The following is a 20,425-nucleotide window of genomic DNA, read 5'->3' as shown; positions in this document are numbered from 1 at the left end:
TTTGAAACAATAGAAAAATGTTTCTACTGTTTGAATTTAATATCAATCTAACAATATAATATCAGTAATCGATGTTGTCTTTTGTATTCGAAAAGACGTAATTTCACCCGCCAACGTTGTTGCAACAGTAAACGTAAATTGCCCATCGAGATTCAAAATGCTTATATTAGTAGTTGCATACATAAATATCTACTGAAAATGAATGTAATATTCCTAGAATAACCGCATTTAGCATCATGCATTCAGCAATCCCTGATAAATGCGGCATTCGCAATTTATATAAAGAAATATCCTGAATTTTCGTTCGAAGAAGACGATGTGATTTCCAACAGAACGGCGAGTGGCGTTCTGCGCCGCCGTTCTCCTGAAGCCGCGTCCTGATTGGTTCACGTGGTCAGCCATCCCTTGCCGGCGCATTGATACAACGGTCGTAGGTAGGTGCGCGCGCACCGGGGAACTACTTTCAGCGCGTTAAGCGAACAATAGGGATCCCAGAAGTGTTTCGGACGCGGTCGTGTTCGTATACGGTTGCCGCATGTTTTTTTCTGGTTCTGGCTCGCGTGTACGTGTATACAGATTAGCTGGACGTATCGGAGGTAACATAGATCTCGGACGATGTGCGTGGTCAAGTGACGGTACGCGGATTTAATACTGAAGTGTACTAAAGTGTTGGTTTCTCTCTAGTGTGTGCGCCCGGGCCCCGATGAGTGTGTGTCTGCTCGATGTGTGTGGATAAAATTCACGGCATCATGTTGTTGCCACGCCGAAAATTGGATTACGCATCGATGGCGTTCCTCTCGCTGGCACTGCTCCTGTTGGTTTCCCTGCCTACGGTGTCCGGTGAGTTTTTCCCCCATGGTACTTTCGTTCGTTCGAAAAGCAGACTCTCTCGGCTCCGTTTGAAGTCGTTGTTCGCCGCATGCCGCTGCTAGGCAACAGGTCACGAAACAACGCCGAGCGCCGGCGCGTTGGACGCTCGCCGCGTTAACTGACGTTCCGCGTCTCCTTTGAATATTTTCTCCGTGAAATGTCGTTGGAGCTATTTCGAGGTCAACGCGTCCGAAGATTATTGAACGATTTCGGGCCCCCCCGTGCAATTGGTATTCCACGCCGGAGTTTCGGCATCGGCGTGCTCGCTTTCAATTACTACCTGTTTCGAAAATATTCGCCGTTTCGACGCTCCTCTCTTTCTGCACGACACCCGACGCTTCGTCCCAATTCAGAAATTCTTTAATCTCTGCTCCTACCTTGTTAAACAGACGAGGGAGCTTGCGCTGATATCGGCAGCAGGCCTGTTGCAGACGTTCCGCTGCGAAATAATAATTCAGAAAAATGAATTTAGGCGGTCCAACGTTGTTTGCGATTGAAAAGATGATTATCCTGTCGTTTATTGCTGTTGTGTTCGTGATGGTCGCATGCTAGTCCCGAACACACGTGGTTATGTTACTGTCACAGTGGTGCTCAATTTCGATACTGTCGATACCGCTTGCTTCGAGGTTGGCAGTCCCTGAAGGACAGGTGCCCAACCCTGCTTTCCAGGAAACGAGCCTTTCTTCCCTCGTGTGCACGTAAACATTTGAACCAGCATTTCGCGTCCCCGTTTCCTCCCGACATTGTTCACAAATAACAGCTTAGTTTTCCTTTCCGGGAAGCCATTTTTATTTAGGCAGACAATTTTTACTTACGTCGTTACAAAATAATAACGCTGTCTTCGCGACGTAATTTTTTCTCTTTACCAAAACTATTCAAATTTTACTCATTTTCTCAATTTGAAATATTAATTTTTATTTATTTTAGTATATCGCATATGGACTGCGGAGCACTATGCAAACTATAAGAAGAATTAAAAATAAGAATTTGTTTCTATCTTTTATAATTCTAACAAGTTGATGATAATACACTGATACTCTCGAATCCTTTTTATCTTGTCACTGTTTCGTGTTTCACGTACGCCTTTTTGTCAGAAATGCATAAAATCCGCTGTCTAATCATAAATTCAATTCAACTTTCTATAGCTTCGTGTAACTTTAAAGTCGCATACTGATATATCAATGTTTTTGAGCCTTATTTTATTTTCAATCACAATGCGATACAAGTAGATTGTTCTTTTATTATATATTTGCTGTTTTCAAGTTACAGAAATTGTTTTACAAAATTTTTTAACAAAACTGCGAAGACATAGGAATTTAAGAATCTTATTACCTTCATTTCTTGAACTTCTCACGATTGATTTGGAAATTTTGTATTTCGCATAAAGATTCGCAGTCTGTTCGTAACAAAATTCCGGTTAATTCCTAAACTTCCAATTAAAACTCATGTTTGTCCATAGTAGACTTTCACGGACACTGGATTTGTACAAGTTGTATAGTTTGTGCAGAATTTTAATGAAACATGCTGTTAGAAAGTCGGAGAAGATTTTTGTGTACCGGCAAAGTCGTGTGAGAAGTGAGACATCGGCATTCGTATTTATTTTAGAAAATAACACGGCGCAGTACTTTATGACCTCGTGAACGCTTTCGATCGTGAATTTTCATTTTCACTTTTCCACAACGCATAAATCCACGATGGATCGTGACGTAACGCTGGTTCAGACTCCAGACCAATGAGTACTTAGGCGGGAAGAGCGTGCAGCCGGCACAAAGCAGTTCGCCGAAGAAAGTTAACAAAACTGGATAACCGTGATGTGTAGGCAAACCTGAACTTCAGTCTACCTAATATTATCGCGTAATAAATATCAGAAAAACTTACTGATTCCAATACCGAAACTAATCAAAGTCAAATGTTATTTATATATTATTGCTGTAAACCAACTGGTTTATTTAGCAAGTATAATATTTTTACATGTAGCTTATGTTACATAAGTGTTACATATTTGGGTTTCTCAATTTTCTAATTCGAATCTTTTTGTATACTTGTTTGAAATAATTTCTGTTTATTCAAATAGCACGGAATGATATTTACGTAAGTAGCATGTCTGAAGAGAAGAAAGACAAGTATAAAGAAATTTACATAAATTATGCAAGGTGTAATAACAATTATTATCGCCCGATCTTTCTTCTTCGATCAAGAAACTACATCATTGAAAGTGCATGTAGTCGTTAATCACGAAGACAGTTAAGACGACTTTAAATGTCTACAAAAACTCCTATATTTTCAATCGAGGTGTCGCGTTAGTTCGAGAGGGTCAAAATCTTACGTTACAACCTTTCGACTGCGAACTTTTATGGAAAATAAAAATTGTATTAATTGCAAGATATAGAAGCTACGGAGACATTTATTTCATCTGTTAGTAATTTTAATGGGTTGAAACTAATACAACGGTATTTTAAAATTGTTTTGCATTTGGGGGACAATGTTTTCAATTATTTTCCATTTTCAATTTCTTCTGCAGAAGCAACGTTACTGAGAATGGGAGGAAAAAAGTGGTTAATGGCTGATATGTTTCGGAATGTTCTTCGATTGAGGCGGGCTGACAGTCGCTTCCGAGAGTAGATCGAGGTCCTCGCCTTCGAGTCTGTTACTTTGCGTTGAGATACTCTGAATGCGGCATGGCGGCAGTTCTCCAGACGCTCGCTGTTCTTACGTTCTCAGGCTTTCTCTTCTCTCTCTCCTTAGGAAACGATTCGCCTGGACTTAACGTGCTTTCACACAAAATTACGCGTCTCCTGCGCGCCGATACACGTATCGTACTCATTTTCGCCAGCTCGAACCGCAACGGACTCTGGAATTGTTCAAATTGTGAAATTAATTTACGAACCATCAAATTCTTTCTTGAAAGCGATAAAAATTGCTTTCGCACGTGTCGTCTCATAATTAACCCTTAGCACTCGAATGGAGACTGTATAAAAATTGCTGTATCATTATTCAAAATATTCTTTACATCATTAAATTTGTTTGTATATAATAAATTACTAAACATTTCGGGAAGGGAAATATTCTAGGTTGGAAGAAATGTTTCGTTTTAGAGTTAAAATGACTTCGAGTGTAAAGGGTTAAACAACTCGATTACTCCAAAATATTCTGCACGTTAAAACAAGCAATTTAGTTGCTCGCTTGCGGTACGAGAAATATTTCTTCTTAGCTTGAAACTGTGAGATTTAAATGAAAAATGACGTGAAGTTACTTTATAAGTAGTTTTTGAAGTACCTGACATTATTTTACTAGACGCGTAGTGCTCGTAAAGTATTATTGAAAAAAATGACACGGTAGAAATGGAAATTTAATTTTCCAGGAATGTTAAGCTGTGTATTTTCGAGATCACTTTAGTCCTTTGGAATTGTTGACCAACAATTCTTCATAAATTCCGTTCCTCTCTATCATTCTCGTCTCCAAAGACACTTGAAACTGGCATGACTTAGAATCCGATGTACGACCGACCTGCAACCGGTTCCTCGTTCCCTTTCATCGATTCAGGGGCCACACAAGCCTTCCGTGCATACGTGCATGCACGCCGTGCCGGTGCAACTTGAGAAACGCGTGCTCGACGATACCAGTCTACCGCTTGTCTCTCTCGCCGTTCACCTGGAGGGAACGCGTTCCCCAATAAAGGTCACAATTCGACGATTACCGGATTTCGTTCATGGCAACGTCGTAAAGCTGGATCTGTTTGTCTTCTGTAAACAAATATTTTTCGATCAAAATTTTCGTGATAAAATCGAGAACGTTGAATCCAAAATATACAACAATAAACATACATATAACGTAAAAGCGCTTACAATTCTACACTAAACTTACCACCACCAGCGAAATGACTGGTTTAAAATTTTTTATTTCATAATTATTAAAGTTACAAAAGTGCTTCCACCGGAAATGATTGTACACGCATCTTCATCCAAGCATCACAATAAAAATGGTGCCATTTTTACAAGGCAACACATACCAGTCGCTTTTAGTAGCACTCTAAGTATCATCAGTTCGGATAATCGAGGTTCTACTGGACCGTGAATGAAACGAGTAAATAGGCTCCAAATTGTGTCGTGTTTGGTGTCATTTGAATCAGAAAAATGTCACAAATATGCCAATACAAGTTTCATAAAAGAATATGTTCTGATGTTTCCATGTGTATCAGGACATTACTATACTTGAATCACTAGTTATGGCACATCTTCTTCCTGAAGTCCTCGCTCGCACGAAGCCACGAGAGGGGTTGAAAGAGTACACGAGTCACTTGTAGTCTCGGGATGGATGGATGCCAGTACTATTCCCCGGTCCCTTGATCCTTCGGTTTTCTCCGTCAAGAGGTAGATCGAGGGAAGACTAGAGATAGTTGGTATCTCGCGGCATCTGGTAACTAAAAGGGTAAGATCTCCGTCCCCCTTCCGTTGCGTATGCTGACCTGGCCTATGGGCCACGTGGACATTTGCATTCGTTTTAACCCTCCAGTCCCTTTTCATCCTGTTGTTGGCGCATTGCGTAAAACCGCATAATTAAGGACCTTCGCTACCGTACGTATGTCCATCCGTTCCTTCTGTTCTTTCGTTTCCCTCTGCGAAGTTACGTCGTCCCCGTCGCACAGAGATCCGCGGTGCTCCTCAGTATCGCGCAAGGATCGAGGATTGTGCCGTCAGTCAACGGCGGGACAGCCTCGAGCCCTTATAAAGCACGAAAGGATCTATCCCGCGTGACAGTATGTAGATTCCATGAAGCTCGCGCGGAAGAGGATCTTTTTTTTTATCCGGTCGGATAAAAAGAATCCTTCGAGAGCTTGTTCAACCATCCCTTCCAGCATCCAGTTAGAGATGCACCTTGGCAAATAAATTGCGCCGAGGAAACATGTTTATTTAATAACTTCTGCATCGCAATTTTGCCCAGTCCGCGCTAAGCTGGCATAGAATACGGATTACAGAGACTGCCTTCTATTTTTATTTCGACAGCCGCGGGCGAACCATGTTGAAGGACATCAAATCCGCAAAATGATTTTACGCTTCCCCATCGCTGTGGAGGAGTACCGATATTCACGGTTATTTTATTCCCAAAGATTTTATACTTCCTTATCGGCACGTATTGTATCGCGTTCTTGCGCATTTTCAAAAGACGCGCCTCTCTGAAATTCTATATGCTAATTTGATCATCGGATCTTAACCACGCTCACATTTTCACCGCAAGCCGAAAAAAAAAGATCCGCGGTCTATTCACACTTCGATCAAACTACAAGCACACTCTGGTTCTGGGGATCTATTAAATTCCTTTAGTAAATCGCAATCCTGGTTAAGAGGTGCAGCTCGGTACGAGGCAAATGGAACAACGTTGCCCTCATTAGTTTAAGTAGAATACAAGGAGCACCGCCGGGATTGCAAATCTCCTCTCGTACGAAGTTGATTAAAATAAATTTCGAAACGGAACGATCTTGAATCTTTCATGCGCCTTTCATTTCTCCTCGATACTACTTCTTCGCCAACTTCGCGAATCAAGAATTCCGTAGTCGCCGTCGTCGCGTTCTCACAAGCATTAAGCGGCGTTCCCTTCGGTGCGGTGGATTCATTTAATTTCGCGATCGCCGCGGAAGATCTCTCTCGAAAGTAGCGAAAAAACACACGCGAAATGGTGGTAGCTGCTCGTTGGCGGGAAAAAAAGTGAGACCGAAGGGACGCGGTTGTTTCCGCGGCGAGAAGACCACCGGGAAGCTGCTTTCTCGCAAAGACACGTGGAAATGATTTTACGCGGGTCGGACACTGAATCCGTTCAAAGCGATTATTCATCGCGACACGGTCGCGGACAATGATTCTTCTTATTCCGACGTTGATAGGGACGTTTTTTCCCCCGAGACGAGCGGCGCGTGGGGTACAAGAGGGACTCGCGTGTTCCACCTTAGGTCAATGTGATCGTATCTATTAATCATTCGATTCAGTCTCTCTTCACCTCCGCGGCAGCGCAACACCGTGTACACGGTCGCTCTTTTGCCTGATAAATGGAAATGAACGCCGCGCTCAGGCGAATACTTTACACGAGGCTAATCGCTGACTAACTAATAACTTTTCTTGCGGCGAACGATCATGGGAACCTTAGTTCTCCTGTTTTCGGAAACAAGTGTCTTCCTTGATCATGATGCGCCAACTTTTTTCTGTGATCAATGTTTCGTTCAGAAAAGAAAGACACGTTTTGTAAACCGACTTTTTGAAAATGTTTCCTCAAATTTCGAACAAAATGATTTACAGTATAAGTTTGGGGTGGCCATTTTTGCGGTCGGTGTATTTAACCAGTTAACTGTTGCGACCTCTTCGAAAAGTATGAACCAAAATTGCGTCGCAAAAATTAAGCGACGACTAGTACACTCGTCAAAAACAGCTAACTGGTTAAGAATGGCCAGAAATATTTCAACCCCCTTTCATTTGAGACAAAAAATGAATATTTTCTATTGATCTCTAGATAATAGATGAAGATGATATTTGTTATATCTAGTCACTTTTGAAGATGTTTCCTTGAACAGTGAAAGGGGGAGGGAAAAAGATCCGAGAAATTCGAGAATTGAGATGTTCGCGAGTCAGATGGTGATTCGAATTATTTTCATTCCTTCGGTTTTAGAGTTTTTATAATTTTCTGCCGACGGCGTTTCGAGGTTTTATGTACGTAAGATATTTTATTCGGTTAAGAGCTGGCATTTACGAACCGTCTGGCGTCGTTGTCGTTGGTTAATAGCGCGATGAAATATATCTGCCATCCGGTTTGTTTCAGTCGTCCGGCATCCTGGCAGATGGACTTTTACAGCCATCCGGTCTTTTTTGTCATATCTTATTAATACGAAGAAACTAATTTGAAAAATTAATGTACAGTACGTAGCATTGTAATATCGTAAAATGATTCGTCGCGTTGGGAACCCATTGAATATTTAAAAGGAAAACACGTTCCGCTGTCCTCGACACGTTATAAATTCTCGCTTTTACGATTTCACAAAGGTATCGATAAAATCGTGGTTATTCAACATCTACACTAAATATACAGGGTGTCCCAAAATGTTTTATTTTCTTGGAAGAGGTGACTCCTGACGCCATTTCAAGTAACTTTTTCCTTTGCGAAACTGTTCTTCGCGGCTTTGTTAAGGAGTTATTACCGAAAACACACTGACCAATCAGAGCGCGGATACAGCAGGTGGATTCTGACTCGGCCAATGCCAACGCCACGCTCAGCGGGAGTTGTCGCTGAGCCGAAATCCCTCTGCTATAGCCGCGCTCTGATTGGTCCGTGTTTTTCTCTTAATAAATCAGACTTCTCACAGATTTCAGGTTTTCTCAAGTTATTCGTTTTTTATCCGAATTTCCAAGAATGGAATTTAGCAGATTGCGAATCTTTATGCACACGTGGAATTTATGGGTGTGTAAAATTGAACAAAATATTTTCCTCATTTTTTCCTGTAGGTCGTATGGAATAATCTATAAAAATAGAAAGTTGCGTAATGACGCGTAGCCGACTATTCGTTGCTTGTTTTACTCGATGGTGTTCGCATTAACGGGTACACAGGCAAGTGGAATATTTAGCAATTAACGTCGTGGAACGATGCCTTGATTAATTTTTCACGCGGTCAGCGAAGCCTGTGTTTGAAAGTAAGAACCCCTTCCGCAGACACGCTTGTTGGTTCGTATTACATGCTCGCACGACGGAACAATCGAAAGCCACACTTACGCGGCTAACGTTCCATTAAACGAACTATTCCATTTTTTCTTTTCTTTTTTCAGAAGCGCCGCGTCGAACTCAACATGTCGATGCGTTTCATTCGAACTGTCCATAAGTCAACCAGCGAAATATTGTCGACACTATTACATATTCGATATTATAAGGAACACAGTTATGCATTCAACGGAAGACCGGAGTACATGCGTAGAAAGAATTATATTCATTATTATCCGTTATTATATTTCACTTAACTGCAACGTGCTCAAAGGAGCCGTCAATGCATGACAACAAAATGACTGGTGTTTGATAAGTAAAACGCAGATTGATATGATTTGCGCTTCGTCTTGAAACGAATCAACCTTTAGCTCAAAGGTAAAATCGGTGTTACGTCAATTAGATTTTGTGTAACAGACGACTTATAGCTAGATTGCGTAAGCTACGCGTTTACAGTATGCGGAAATCTTAAAAACTGAATATACAGGTTTACCTGATTGTCAATTTACTGTCTGTATACCTAACATCTGAAGTGTTCAACCATAGTCGCCAGATCAAGTCTTGTTCCCCCACTCTAATTTCCCCTTCTACCGCGGCCCGGTCACGTGACGCGTTTCGTCTCTCTCGTGCATACTCCGACACTGGCAGAGAGGGGGTAACTTTTTCCCCTCAATACGTGCTCCCTCCCCTCATCTAAGAGAGTTATTTTCATTTTCATTTTTTTTTTTTGTATCAATTTTGTGTTTTTAAAATTCTTAATTCGCAATGTCCTTCTTTTCAAAGTAGAAAAACTCATTTGCAAACTAAAAGCGCATCGACCAAGTAATGATTCTCGTTGGATTCGCAATTATCTGTGCAAATAATTATAAAAATAAAATTTCATCGAGGGTGTGGCGTCGGAGGTTGCGGCCCGAGGTTAATTGCATATCCGCGGCAAGTTTTCCGAAAGTTAGCCTAAGCCGATTCGTTCTCGAGCGTTCACTGTCACTCTTCCCGGTGAGTTCGCGCGCATAACAAGGAAGGATCCGCGGCGCGGCGGGTATATAGAGTCTTTCGCAATTTGTAAGTGAGAAACGGCGTTCTTGCCGAGTCCCAGCGCGCGGTGCGAACCTTGCTTGAACTTCGTCGATCGTCGCATGCTTGTCTCTCTGTGTATATGCACCGTGCACCTACGACCATTCACCGGGGGCCCCTCTGTGTCGGCGCGACCACATGCAACCGGCCGTGCGACCACATGCAACCAGCGTGCAACCACATGCAACCAGCCTCGCCGCGGATTCGTTTGCGTGCACGGCTGTCGAGCAGCGCGGCGAGTTATCAACTACCGTTCGCTCCCACAAACTGGTCGCTCGGTGATCTTTGCGAATGATAACGCATCGCTTCGCGCGTTGTCCCGCGCTTTCACGTTGATTGGCTGTGACTTCGCTCTAATTGGGTCCGCGTGAACCGACCGGATCATCCATTTACCTTTAAATTCGTTCGTCGGCCTGTTCGATATTACTCGCGCCTGCATAAGAGATGGATTTTCCATTTGTCAAAGGTCATTCCGCCGATGGTTTCTTGCATTCGGTTCTGCACGCCATGACCGCGCAAAACCGTCGGATGCCTTTGGTGTTTCACTTTTGGATCTTAGGAATCTGTATTTTTCGAAAGTTTAGGTACTTCCTTTTTTCACATATTGTTGATAACGGAACAGATTTCTATAGTGGGTTGCTTTTATGCAAATTTTCGACTCATTAAAATTATCAAAAAGAAGATTCAATTTCTGTATAATTGACTTAGAAAATTGTTCAGTTTGCATAAAGACCCGCAGTCTACAGTCTTACAGTTTTGTGCAATTTACAATGCTCTTGCGGTAAGCAAATTAAATTAAATGAAAAATTGAATATTTGTAAACACGGAGTTTGGTAGGTGAAGGCTGCAAGAAGTATTGTAAGAACGCTTAGGAATTATCCACGCTAATCACCGCGTCGCGAAAGAAATTTCTCTCCCTGTTAATTGGATACACTCGTCAGTTGTAGCTGGTACACGGGTCGTGTCTACTTCGGTTTTCCGGGAACGGTGATCCTTCGTCTTGTTTTTTTTTTCGTTTCTTGTACAAGCCACAGATTCCACGGAAACGTGGCTTTCTCGGCTAAAATCCACATTCATACTACATATACGTTGCTATTGTGTAATGGTCCTTGAATCAACATCCACCGGCGGTTGGTCGACGGACTCCCACGCCCTGCTACCAAACGGCACGAGTCCTCGCATGATTCCCAGGATTTAACGCGCTCGTGTCGAAGCAATTTGTTTCGTGATTTTTTTTCCCCCGTCCGTTTGATCACATTGTGATTCCAATCCTCGGCGGCGAAGCTTGTTTCTTCATCGAAGCATCCTGTCAGTTTCGCGTCTATCTTACGCGCGTTTCAGAGTTAATTCCTTTGTTACTAATTCATATCTTTTATGCGTTAATTAGAATTTTGCCGTCGTGGTTTTCGAGTTACTTCACACTTTACAATTTCCATTTCTGCGTGCAACATATTCATCTCCCGACACTTTGATCGTGTTGCTCATTTTATTTTTAATTTAAATAATCTTTTAAGAGGCTTCGTGGATTAAGGAATGAAACAAAGATTGTGAGAATTTTCTAATGTCGTGAGATAGACATTTTGCAAAAAATCACTGTTGGAGATCTCAACGCATCTGTTTAGCTTCATACTGACAGCGAACGCTCAGGTACTTGAGTTGTGCGTGACTTTACCCAGAATGCGATAGTTAAAATGTAGAATGATTTATGAACAAGAGAAACTCTCGCTCGAGGACCTCAACCCTCGTAAATCGGCGACTTCCTCCGGAAAAACTTCAAAAAAAGGGGAAAAGCGTCTTTCCTCGGAAAGAGCTCTGCAATCAAAACACTTTTCAACATTTGTAATCCTTAAGGTTACTGTAAAGTACGTGGCTAAATAAATATTAAAGGTTAAATAAGGACAACCTTATTCCGGACCACGACATCAAAATAATGCCTTGATATTTAGATTTGAAAATTTTTTGAACGGAGTTGTTGAATGCTAGAAAAACGAAGAAATTTGTTCGAAAGGAGAGACTTTTTCATAGTTTACAACAGCCCAATGAACCTGAGAAACGTCCTCGTAGACTTCGTAAGATTAATACGGCGATGATGTGCACTTCATGATCTCACTCGTACTTTCCACAAAAAAGGGACACGAGTTCGAAACGCGCGTCTTGCGAAAACGATTTTTCATTTCTCCAGCGACCGATGCGGTAAAGACGAATCGGAATGGTAAGAACTTTCCGCGCGATCCAGAAGTCCCGTGCGATTTATCATCTCCGTGGATGCTGAAATATCGTAAATTCAATTTCGAATTCAGGATCGTAAATTCATCGGGCCGTGATTCAATTTACGCGGGGCCCACGATTCGCTATGCAAGAATACACTCGTATGGAATTCCGTGTAATGACGACCGCCGCGGCGAAAACACAGGCGAAAGAAAATCCCGCAAACGGTTCCGAGCCGCTCCATCTTGTTTTTCCGGCAATGATCATGCGCGACGCGACATCAATCATCACGGCCACTCGTGCATCTCCTTCCTTCGTGCCTGGAGGATCTAGCGAGCGGCCGGATCGTTGATTTTGGGTCGGATCCTTAAGTATTCTCCTCCTTCGCGCTGCAGTCCCGTATAACAGCGTTCTTCTTCGCGTTCTTTTCCCTTGCCCGTTACCGCGGTGCACGCACGGCTAACCTTTGAATTTTCCTATCGACGATCGCGCCTCTAATTACATTGATAGGAGTGCGTTACGCCGTTTGATCGTGGCCGTGCGCGCTGGCGCGTCCAACCGTGTAAACGCATACTGCACGGTGCATGTTACGGAAAGTGTTTACACTATGAACGGGGAACTTCAACACGGACGATCTGTGAACAGAATTCTCAATCCGAGAGTTTCGTTTGTGCTCGCAAAATAAAAATTTGTCTCTAGTCGAGCTGCGATTAAGGGGATATTCTGGCTTCGAAAGGGATTCTTCTTTACCAATATGTAGGAATTTTTTTCAGGAGAACCGCTACACTTTCTGCATCAGGATTTTCCACACTTATTTGTGGGTATTTGAAGTGGATACATTATTTTTTTTTAAGGAAAAAGAATCACAATTATAGGAGTTATATATATTTTTATAGAATACTGTTTTAAAATTGACTGTTGCCACGATTCCGAGTCTTCGAAGATAAAAAAATTAGGAAGCATCTTAATCAATATGAAATCTTGATTATTCGAAAATGGCGGCGTTTTGAATCCAGGTTACCGATTTTTCAAATTTTCTAAATTTCAAGTCATTTGGTCAACTGGAACTCCAGATATCGTGGCGAAAATTTCGAAAAATACGGTTTCGAGAAAAACGCGTTTAACACTTTGACTGCCAAACTCGAAACCTCAAAAATTCCATATAATCAAGGTGATATTTAATGAAATAAAAATCGAAAAAAATTAAATGTATGATATTGACTAGTCCTCCAACTTTCTTACATTTTACTGATCCTAATCAAATTTGGTACAATGAATGTATTAACGTAAAAATTCATTTTGAAACTTGGACAAATAATTCCGTCACCCACGTGTGGGTGACATGGCAGTCAACGCGTTAAAGATACATATATCTAGTCTGCATCCGCTTTTTATTCATTTTGCTGCAACTCCTCCTCAAAGAAGTGTAAATTTTGCGAAGTCGCTCTTCCGGTTCCTGCCTGTTAACTGTTGGAAAAATCCTGCTACAGTTTACTCGGAATTTTGTAAAACATTCCTCCCGAATTTGCTCTGTGTTTCGACGAACCTGCCAAAAATTAACACGGTCTTGCGAACTGGAATTCCCGGTATTAACGTTTCACGGATTGGATAAAAGATCCGAGACTTGTGGGCTGAACTTCAGGAAGTCCTAGCCCATTTTAACCACCGTTCAGTGTACTTGTCAATTAGAGTTATTCTGGTTAGTCGAGGAAGCGTGACTTATCAATTAGCAAGGCATAATTTACTCTCTCCGTTTGTCTCATTGGCTGACTTTCTTTCTTAAAATGGTCGCACGTACTTTGCATTTAGATGGACCTCCATGTTGCTCCTTTTGGTACTCCGAATCGCATAAAAATCTTCATCTTTATCCTTCGTCATTTATTTGTTTTATTTTTTTTGCAGTTCTATGTCGCGTATTACCAAAATTAAAATAAAAATTGTGGCAAAATTATTATTAATTATTTGTGGGAACGGGGGACGCGAAATTTTCGAAAATATTTCGTACGAGTGGTGAAACGTGTATCAAGCCACAGGATGAAAATTCACGTTAAATGTAACAGACGTGGAACGCTGTACACGTGGGTACGAGGTTCACCCTCCCTCTGGATTCCCCGTTGTCCGTTTTCGGTCTACGGGTACCTTTGTACCATTATCGATTGCCAGGTGCGTCTCCGATAGGTCTCGGAGCGTGACAGAACGCGTTGCAGAAGGGTGCCCGGTCTGTTTGTAGGGTGAATAGTATGCCGAGGCGAATGCAACTGCATGCCAACGGTGAAACGTTGCTCGGTTCCGATGCGTTTGCACGACACGAATCTTCGGAGAAAGTGGCAAATGCAACGGTAACCGATAAATTCCCGTGAAAAGGACGAAAGGAAAATTTCCCGAATTCTGGCAAATACCTGATATCGCGTGTATGCACTGAAGAGGCGCGATAAAATGCTATTTCGAATTATTGGTTCGATCGACGATAAAGCTGGGTCACGTGACGCGTTCCGTCTCTGTCGCGCATACTCCGGTACTGGCAGAGAGAGGGTCACTTTTCCCCTCGATTCGTGCTCCCTCCCCTCAACCGGAGACACAGTGCCCAGGGTAAGAAAATCGCAGCCCGTACGGGCAGACGCCGAATAGCTTTGCTCCAGCCAACGGCCTGCATTAAAGAATGGATAAATATGAATGGCTATAATCACGAAAAAGTCAAGGAAACAACAGCCTGCAACGTCCTTCATTTTTCGCCTTGATCGCTGGAAGCGATTCATTATTTTTGAGCGATGGTGTGCGTGTCCGATGTAAATATTTTCCTCCGCAGAAATTAATTCCAATCACAGCTCTTTCGAAACGTTCGGCCACGTGCACCGGCGCTCCACTTTTCCACGGGTATTACGAGCACTCAGCTCGGTATAATTACGCACTGTTAGTACCTGTAATTCGCGTCAAAGGACGCAATCACTTCGAAGCACCGCCGAAAATTGATGCTTTTCGCGCATAAGGAATCGCAGACGCGCGAGCGCGCTTGCGCGAAGGATGCTCGCTCAAACCGGACGTTTTCTTTCACTCCCGGACAAATAAGAAGACGCACGTAAGGCACCAGGTATCAGGAAGATCGATCGGCGAACTTCGCGGAATTCTACGCCGGTTTTCGTAAGGTGTCGCAATCGAGAACGTTAATGGCGAACATACATTCGACACGAGGCGAATCTTTCATTATGGAGGAGGAAGTCGGCTGAAAGGATATAATTGTCCGTCATAATTCTCGAGAAGGAAGTCGTCGGATTCCTCGCGCATCGGATTATTCGAGTTCCTCTCGGGGAACTTTAAATAGTGCATTTTTTTCACCGGGCAGACGCAGGATGCGGGCTACGCTGTTTCCATGCGTTCGTATTCCAACGAATACCTGTCCGTTCGCGGTGCAGCCGAGATTCCTGTGGTGCATTTATTTCGCTCCGTTTCTGTTTGACCATCGAGCCCCTGCATCCTGCTCGACGCTAAAACGAATGGTATTTTCTTTACAGCGACGCGTTATTTTTTTAATTTCGCACCTCGATTTCGTGCGACATCTCTCCACCGCTGCCTGCGGAAGAACGCAAACCATGTCTGGATTGCGGATTTTTACAAATTTTCTAAGTCAATTGTGAGGCAGATTAATGTAAATAGAAGAGTATTCCTTCTATCAATAATACTAAGAAACTCTTCTCATGTCTTCGTAGCTTTCTATTTCACCTATTCTAAATTATTAAGGAAAGAACCAAATGTTTATATGTGCCCATAATTATGAAAGTGGTCTAAGTCATATATTTCTTGTTTCGAGATATTTAATGAATTGCATTTTTTTTAATTATTTGTTTAATGTTGCTTCAACATCAAAGGTCATTAGCAACATGAATTGCATTTGAATAGATTAAAAAATATTTTTACATTATTCGACATTTTAATTTATAATTTTATTAGTCTTGATTAATGGAAATTTATTATGAATATGAAATTTTGTGTGAATATCATACGAAAATGTTGTTTTTGAAGTTTGAACTGACTTAGACCATTTTCAAAATTAACTAAATGTCCTATAAATGACTTAAAGCAATAAAGAACTATGAGTTTTATTTGAAACAATAACTTTCATGAAATAATTCATGAACATTTATTAATTATTTTTAAAAAGTAATCCTTTTTTATCATTTCGAGTTTTTAAGATTCTTTAAATGTTCCTGAAAAACTAGAGGGATGTATGGTAGTAAACACATAATATCTTTATGTTTTTCTTCCGTTACTGGTCTAGTGGTGATGTATAATGGAAGTAATTTAATATTTCCGTATATTTTTGGTCTTCCTCTTTTAGGTGAAAGATCCAAAACGTGGAATTTAGAATCGTCTAAAGAAGTTTTATAGAACATTTTATAAGGTTCATTTTTCAAGAATCTCATCCATTGAATTTGCAGCCAAGAGACAGATTCGCCCGCGGTATTTTTTTACTCTTCTTGTTAATGACTCTTCTAGTGATTTCGTTGAAATAAAATCCGGCTGCGACATTCGTTTTATCGAAAATGTCTTTCTTCTTCTACACTTTTCTATCAATTCATAATAATTCTCAGGGTTGTATAAGTAATTTGCTTTCTTTATTTTCATTTCTATCAACCCAAAATCACGGTCATTCGGTAGAACGGAATGACCCGATACCAAAAATTTGTGGTCTACCGTTTCAATATTATTATTTGATGACTGAGCAATTTTCATCCATGTCAATGCTACTTTAACGTTACGATTTTGGCCTGAACAAGCATCATTGTAAGCTATTACGTGTTTGATTTTTGACTTAGACCACTTTCATAATTAACACTAAATGAATTCCATATAATGTTGAAATTATAACCACTATGTATCTAATGGTTCATTTTTGACGATATCGTAAAAATGACATCGAATAAATTTAGTTTAAAATAATGTGGTGTGAAATAACTGATAAACTCTTTTTTTTTAAATTTTGACTTAGACCACTTTCATAATTATGGGCACATATAGTCCATGCATTTTGAAATCAAACAATTTTTATTTTGCACGGAGATCCGCAGTCTAACTGTGAAATAATGTAATGTCACTATATCTTTATTCGAAGTGTTCAGAACGGAAACCACAGGGATCATTTGGTGTAATTTCGGGCTAAAATAATTGCAGAAAAGTGTGCACGTGCATCGCGTGCGCGCAAAGAAAAAACCTCGCGAGTGAAAAAGCGTGGAATATCAGGTGAACGATTTTCAAGAGATACTCCCCGAGGCGAGGAAAAGAAAACAATGGAAGTGCCGCGGATACCGCAGGGGTAACGTTACACCGGACTCGGTTGCGAAACTTTCCATCGTCGCTGGATGCCGGATGAAATAATATAATAAGAGGAGATATACGTGCCAGGAGTAATTATCCGCGTCATCAATTTCGCCAGTTGATTTGTTCGCGTCCGTTGATTTATAAGTCGCGTCGAGCGGTAATAACGGGCCGACGCGTCCGATAGAACACACCGGACCCGGTGAAATCAGTATTTAGAGCTCGTTAATCGCACGGCACCGAAGACCGTGCGGCCTACCATTTTTCCTTTCGTTTTTCTGGCCATTATTTTGATAATTTGTCCCGGTCTCGTTATTCCTACTGGTTCTACGGCGGCAATGCGTATATGGTCATCGACGAATTATTGCGGCAACGGACCGATTGTCCCGACCGGGTGGTGGCTGGTGCACTCTCGATCGGCGCAACAGACGATGCTGCGCAAAAACGAACCTGACTGCCGTCGTCGCCGGAGAATACCTCTGCGTTCTGGTAACGGCAGGTGCGAGATACGAAGGTAGCGGACGACGTTTTCACCGTGACTCGTCCCATCCGGATAACCCGCGTGCCTCGATATCCGATGCAACACGGCTGAGATGTACGTTGGAAGAGGCCGAAATACCTGGCATCTCGATTTACCCTGCTCAACTTCGCTGATCGATCGTACCAATAATCACTGGCCAGTTTCGTTTCGTTATCTGCTACCTTTACTCTCGCCCGGTTTTCAAACTGAAAAACTGTCCACCGCTGTCTCCAGTTGGCAACAGGTTACATTTAACCCATTTCTGCGTTTTAAACTCATCTTTGCACACGTGGCAAAAATCTATAGGTGAAACATGAAACGGTGAAAACATCGGAAGAATTTTAATCAACACTGTTGCGTTATTATACAGGGTGTCTCAGCTAACTCGACCACTTTGAATATCTCGCTTAGTGTTAGTCATAGAAAAAAACGTTATAGGACAATATTATCGTAACCGAAGGGGCAGTATAATGATTCGGAAAAAACTTATGTAATAGTAGGGGTAAAGACCTCTTCAATGACATATTATACAATGACCTTCGTATGGCTTTGGGTATGAAAAATCCAAAAAGCATTACAGGTATTGTCAGTGATTAATTTAGTGTAGTAAATTAATCACTTATAATACCTATAATACTTTTTGGATTTTTAATGCTTTTAATGTTTTTTGCTTTTCGGCTAATTGTACAATATGTCATTGAAGAGGTCTTTACCCCTACTATTACATCGCGATAAAAAAATATATAGTTCCATTAAAAAAAAATTGATGACCTTGATATCTAGAAAAAAATGACCTTGAAAAATTTTTTCCCGAATCATTATATTGCCTCTTCGGTTAGGTTAATATTGTCCTATAACGTTTTTTTCTATTATTAACACTAAGCGAGATATTCAAGGTGGTTAAGTTAGGTGGGACACCCTGTATACTACCGAAACTCAGAAAATGAATTAATTTTATTGTGAACAGTGTTGCAAACGAATGATCACTTGTCTTATGACTTTCTCGCAGTTGCGTTCGGAGTTAATTTATCATGAATAATTTACTATAAAAGAATAGAATTTAATGTTTCTCGTGTGTCCACATTTACTGCCAAGTTTCAAATTATATGCAACTGTAGCATATATAAATGTGCAAAATGTTTTCAACGATGTCTTCGCAACGAACTTGAAAATATCGTCTTCGTGTAAAGGTGCACCGAGGCTTGATATCGTCGATTCTTAATCGACGCACTATCAACAGGACATTTGATAATGCAATCGGAGAAGTAGACGCAACTCGTGCCAGACCTTCTGCTTTGATACGTAGCTGAGGTGGTTTCGGAATACGATTCCGTGTACGAATTTCAGAATTCGTAATACCCTGACAACTGCATAATTTTATTGCCTGACTGACAAGATTATGTTGATATGACTATAAGCGAGTATATTTATTATCAAATACAATTCATTTGATAACTTTAGTGTAATAAGTGTAACAAATAATATTTCTTCAATTTAATTTACAATAACTAGAGTCCTGCAAAAGTTTGTTTTCTCGTTAATAACATTGATGTATCTATATTGACCAATATAGAACTTAATTCTATTTTACAATTAGGAATATTGAAGGTTTAACCCTTTGCAATCAGCGCTATTTTCATTCTAAAACTAAATTTTTAGATCCTAAAAGGAAACTGATCCGATTTCCACATATAATATTTAAATGTTTAGTAATCTATTAAATACAAATTTTGTAATGTATCAAATATTGTGTAATATTTTATGTAATTTCTTCGAAATAATGCCACAACAATTTTTAGTGGTGCTTCAGAGTCACCACTCGAGTGCAAGGGGTTAATATTCAAGTATACAGCAAATGCAAAACTCAGCAGACTTCTTTTCAGCGGAGAAAGATATTTCAGATGATAAAATATTATAATTTCTCGATGAGCGCGTTACTTTCGCTCGAAATATGTGTTGAACGACAACTTTCAAGACCGTGTGATCGAGACTGTCCGTGATAAGTGAATTCCCCTGTTCCCTCCGCATTAATGAACTGCTCGGGCGTTCATTCAGGTTCGTCAACTCGGCGCGGACCGACCGAAGAGAAATTCACGGGATAACTTGTGGCGCGGCTCGGTCCTTGCTCTTTCTCTTATGTTAGTGCAATTGCTTGCCGTCTTCATTCGCATACGTATGGACGTTTATATCGCGTGGCTCTCGACGGTTGCCGGTCACGAATATTTGGGGTCAACGAGACCGAGCACCGATAGAGATGAGCACAGTAATGTCTCGATAATGTGCGACAGAGATGTACATGATATTTTTGAAACTCCCCCCCCCCCAACGATATTTGTATCCCCACCACGGATTGCACTTATAGAAAGACTTTATAGAAAAAGATTTTGGTTTTGACTATTTTTGTTTTGAAACGTTTTGAGAATTTTTGGTTTTGACTATTTTTGTTATGAAACGTTCATTAACCAGTTAAGCGCGTTTGACGTGTACACACGTCATCCAAAATTCTATTGCGGTGCGGTTGACGTTAATGAATTGTTAATTTCTTATCGAATAAAAATGTAATTATTTCTCATTTTGCTTTCCTTTTTTCGTAAAATTTATAATAGCGGCATTTGGCCTGCATTCGACGTATATATTCGTCGTTGCTTGATTTTAATTCCGCGCCGTGAGGGATTTTTCAAATTAAATTCCACAGTTATGTAACTGATTAAT

The 20,425-nt window shown here is 41.0% G+C and overlaps 1 protein-coding gene and 1 long non-coding RNA gene across 3 annotated transcripts in view; one reads left to right on the top strand and one right to left on the bottom strand.

The window, feature by feature from the left end:
- Positions 1–20,425, bottom strand: part of LOC143360071 (uncharacterized) — a 180,608-nt gene that overhangs the window by 53,276 nt on the left and 106,907 nt on the right. The window lies entirely within an intron of this gene.
- N (neurogenic locus Notch protein) overlaps positions 522–20,425 on the top strand; it is a 326,309-nt gene continuing 306,405 nt past the window's right edge. For both annotated transcript variants that reach the window (XM_076798609.1, XM_076798608.1), the window contains exon 1: positions 522–840. In XM_076798609.1, the coding sequence (XP_076654724.1) occupies positions 723–840 (118 nt within the window). In that variant the 5' untranslated portion in view covers positions 522–722. The remainder of the gene's footprint in view (positions 841–20,425) is intronic.

Source organism: Halictus rubicundus, chromosome 12, assembly GCF_050948215.1.
Source record: "Halictus rubicundus isolate RS-2024b chromosome 12, iyHalRubi1_principal, whole genome shotgun sequence".
NCBI classification, from domain to species: Eukaryota; Metazoa; Arthropoda; class Insecta; order Hymenoptera; family Halictidae; genus Halictus; species Halictus rubicundus.
This window is presented reverse-complemented; position numbering and strand designations above follow the sequence as displayed.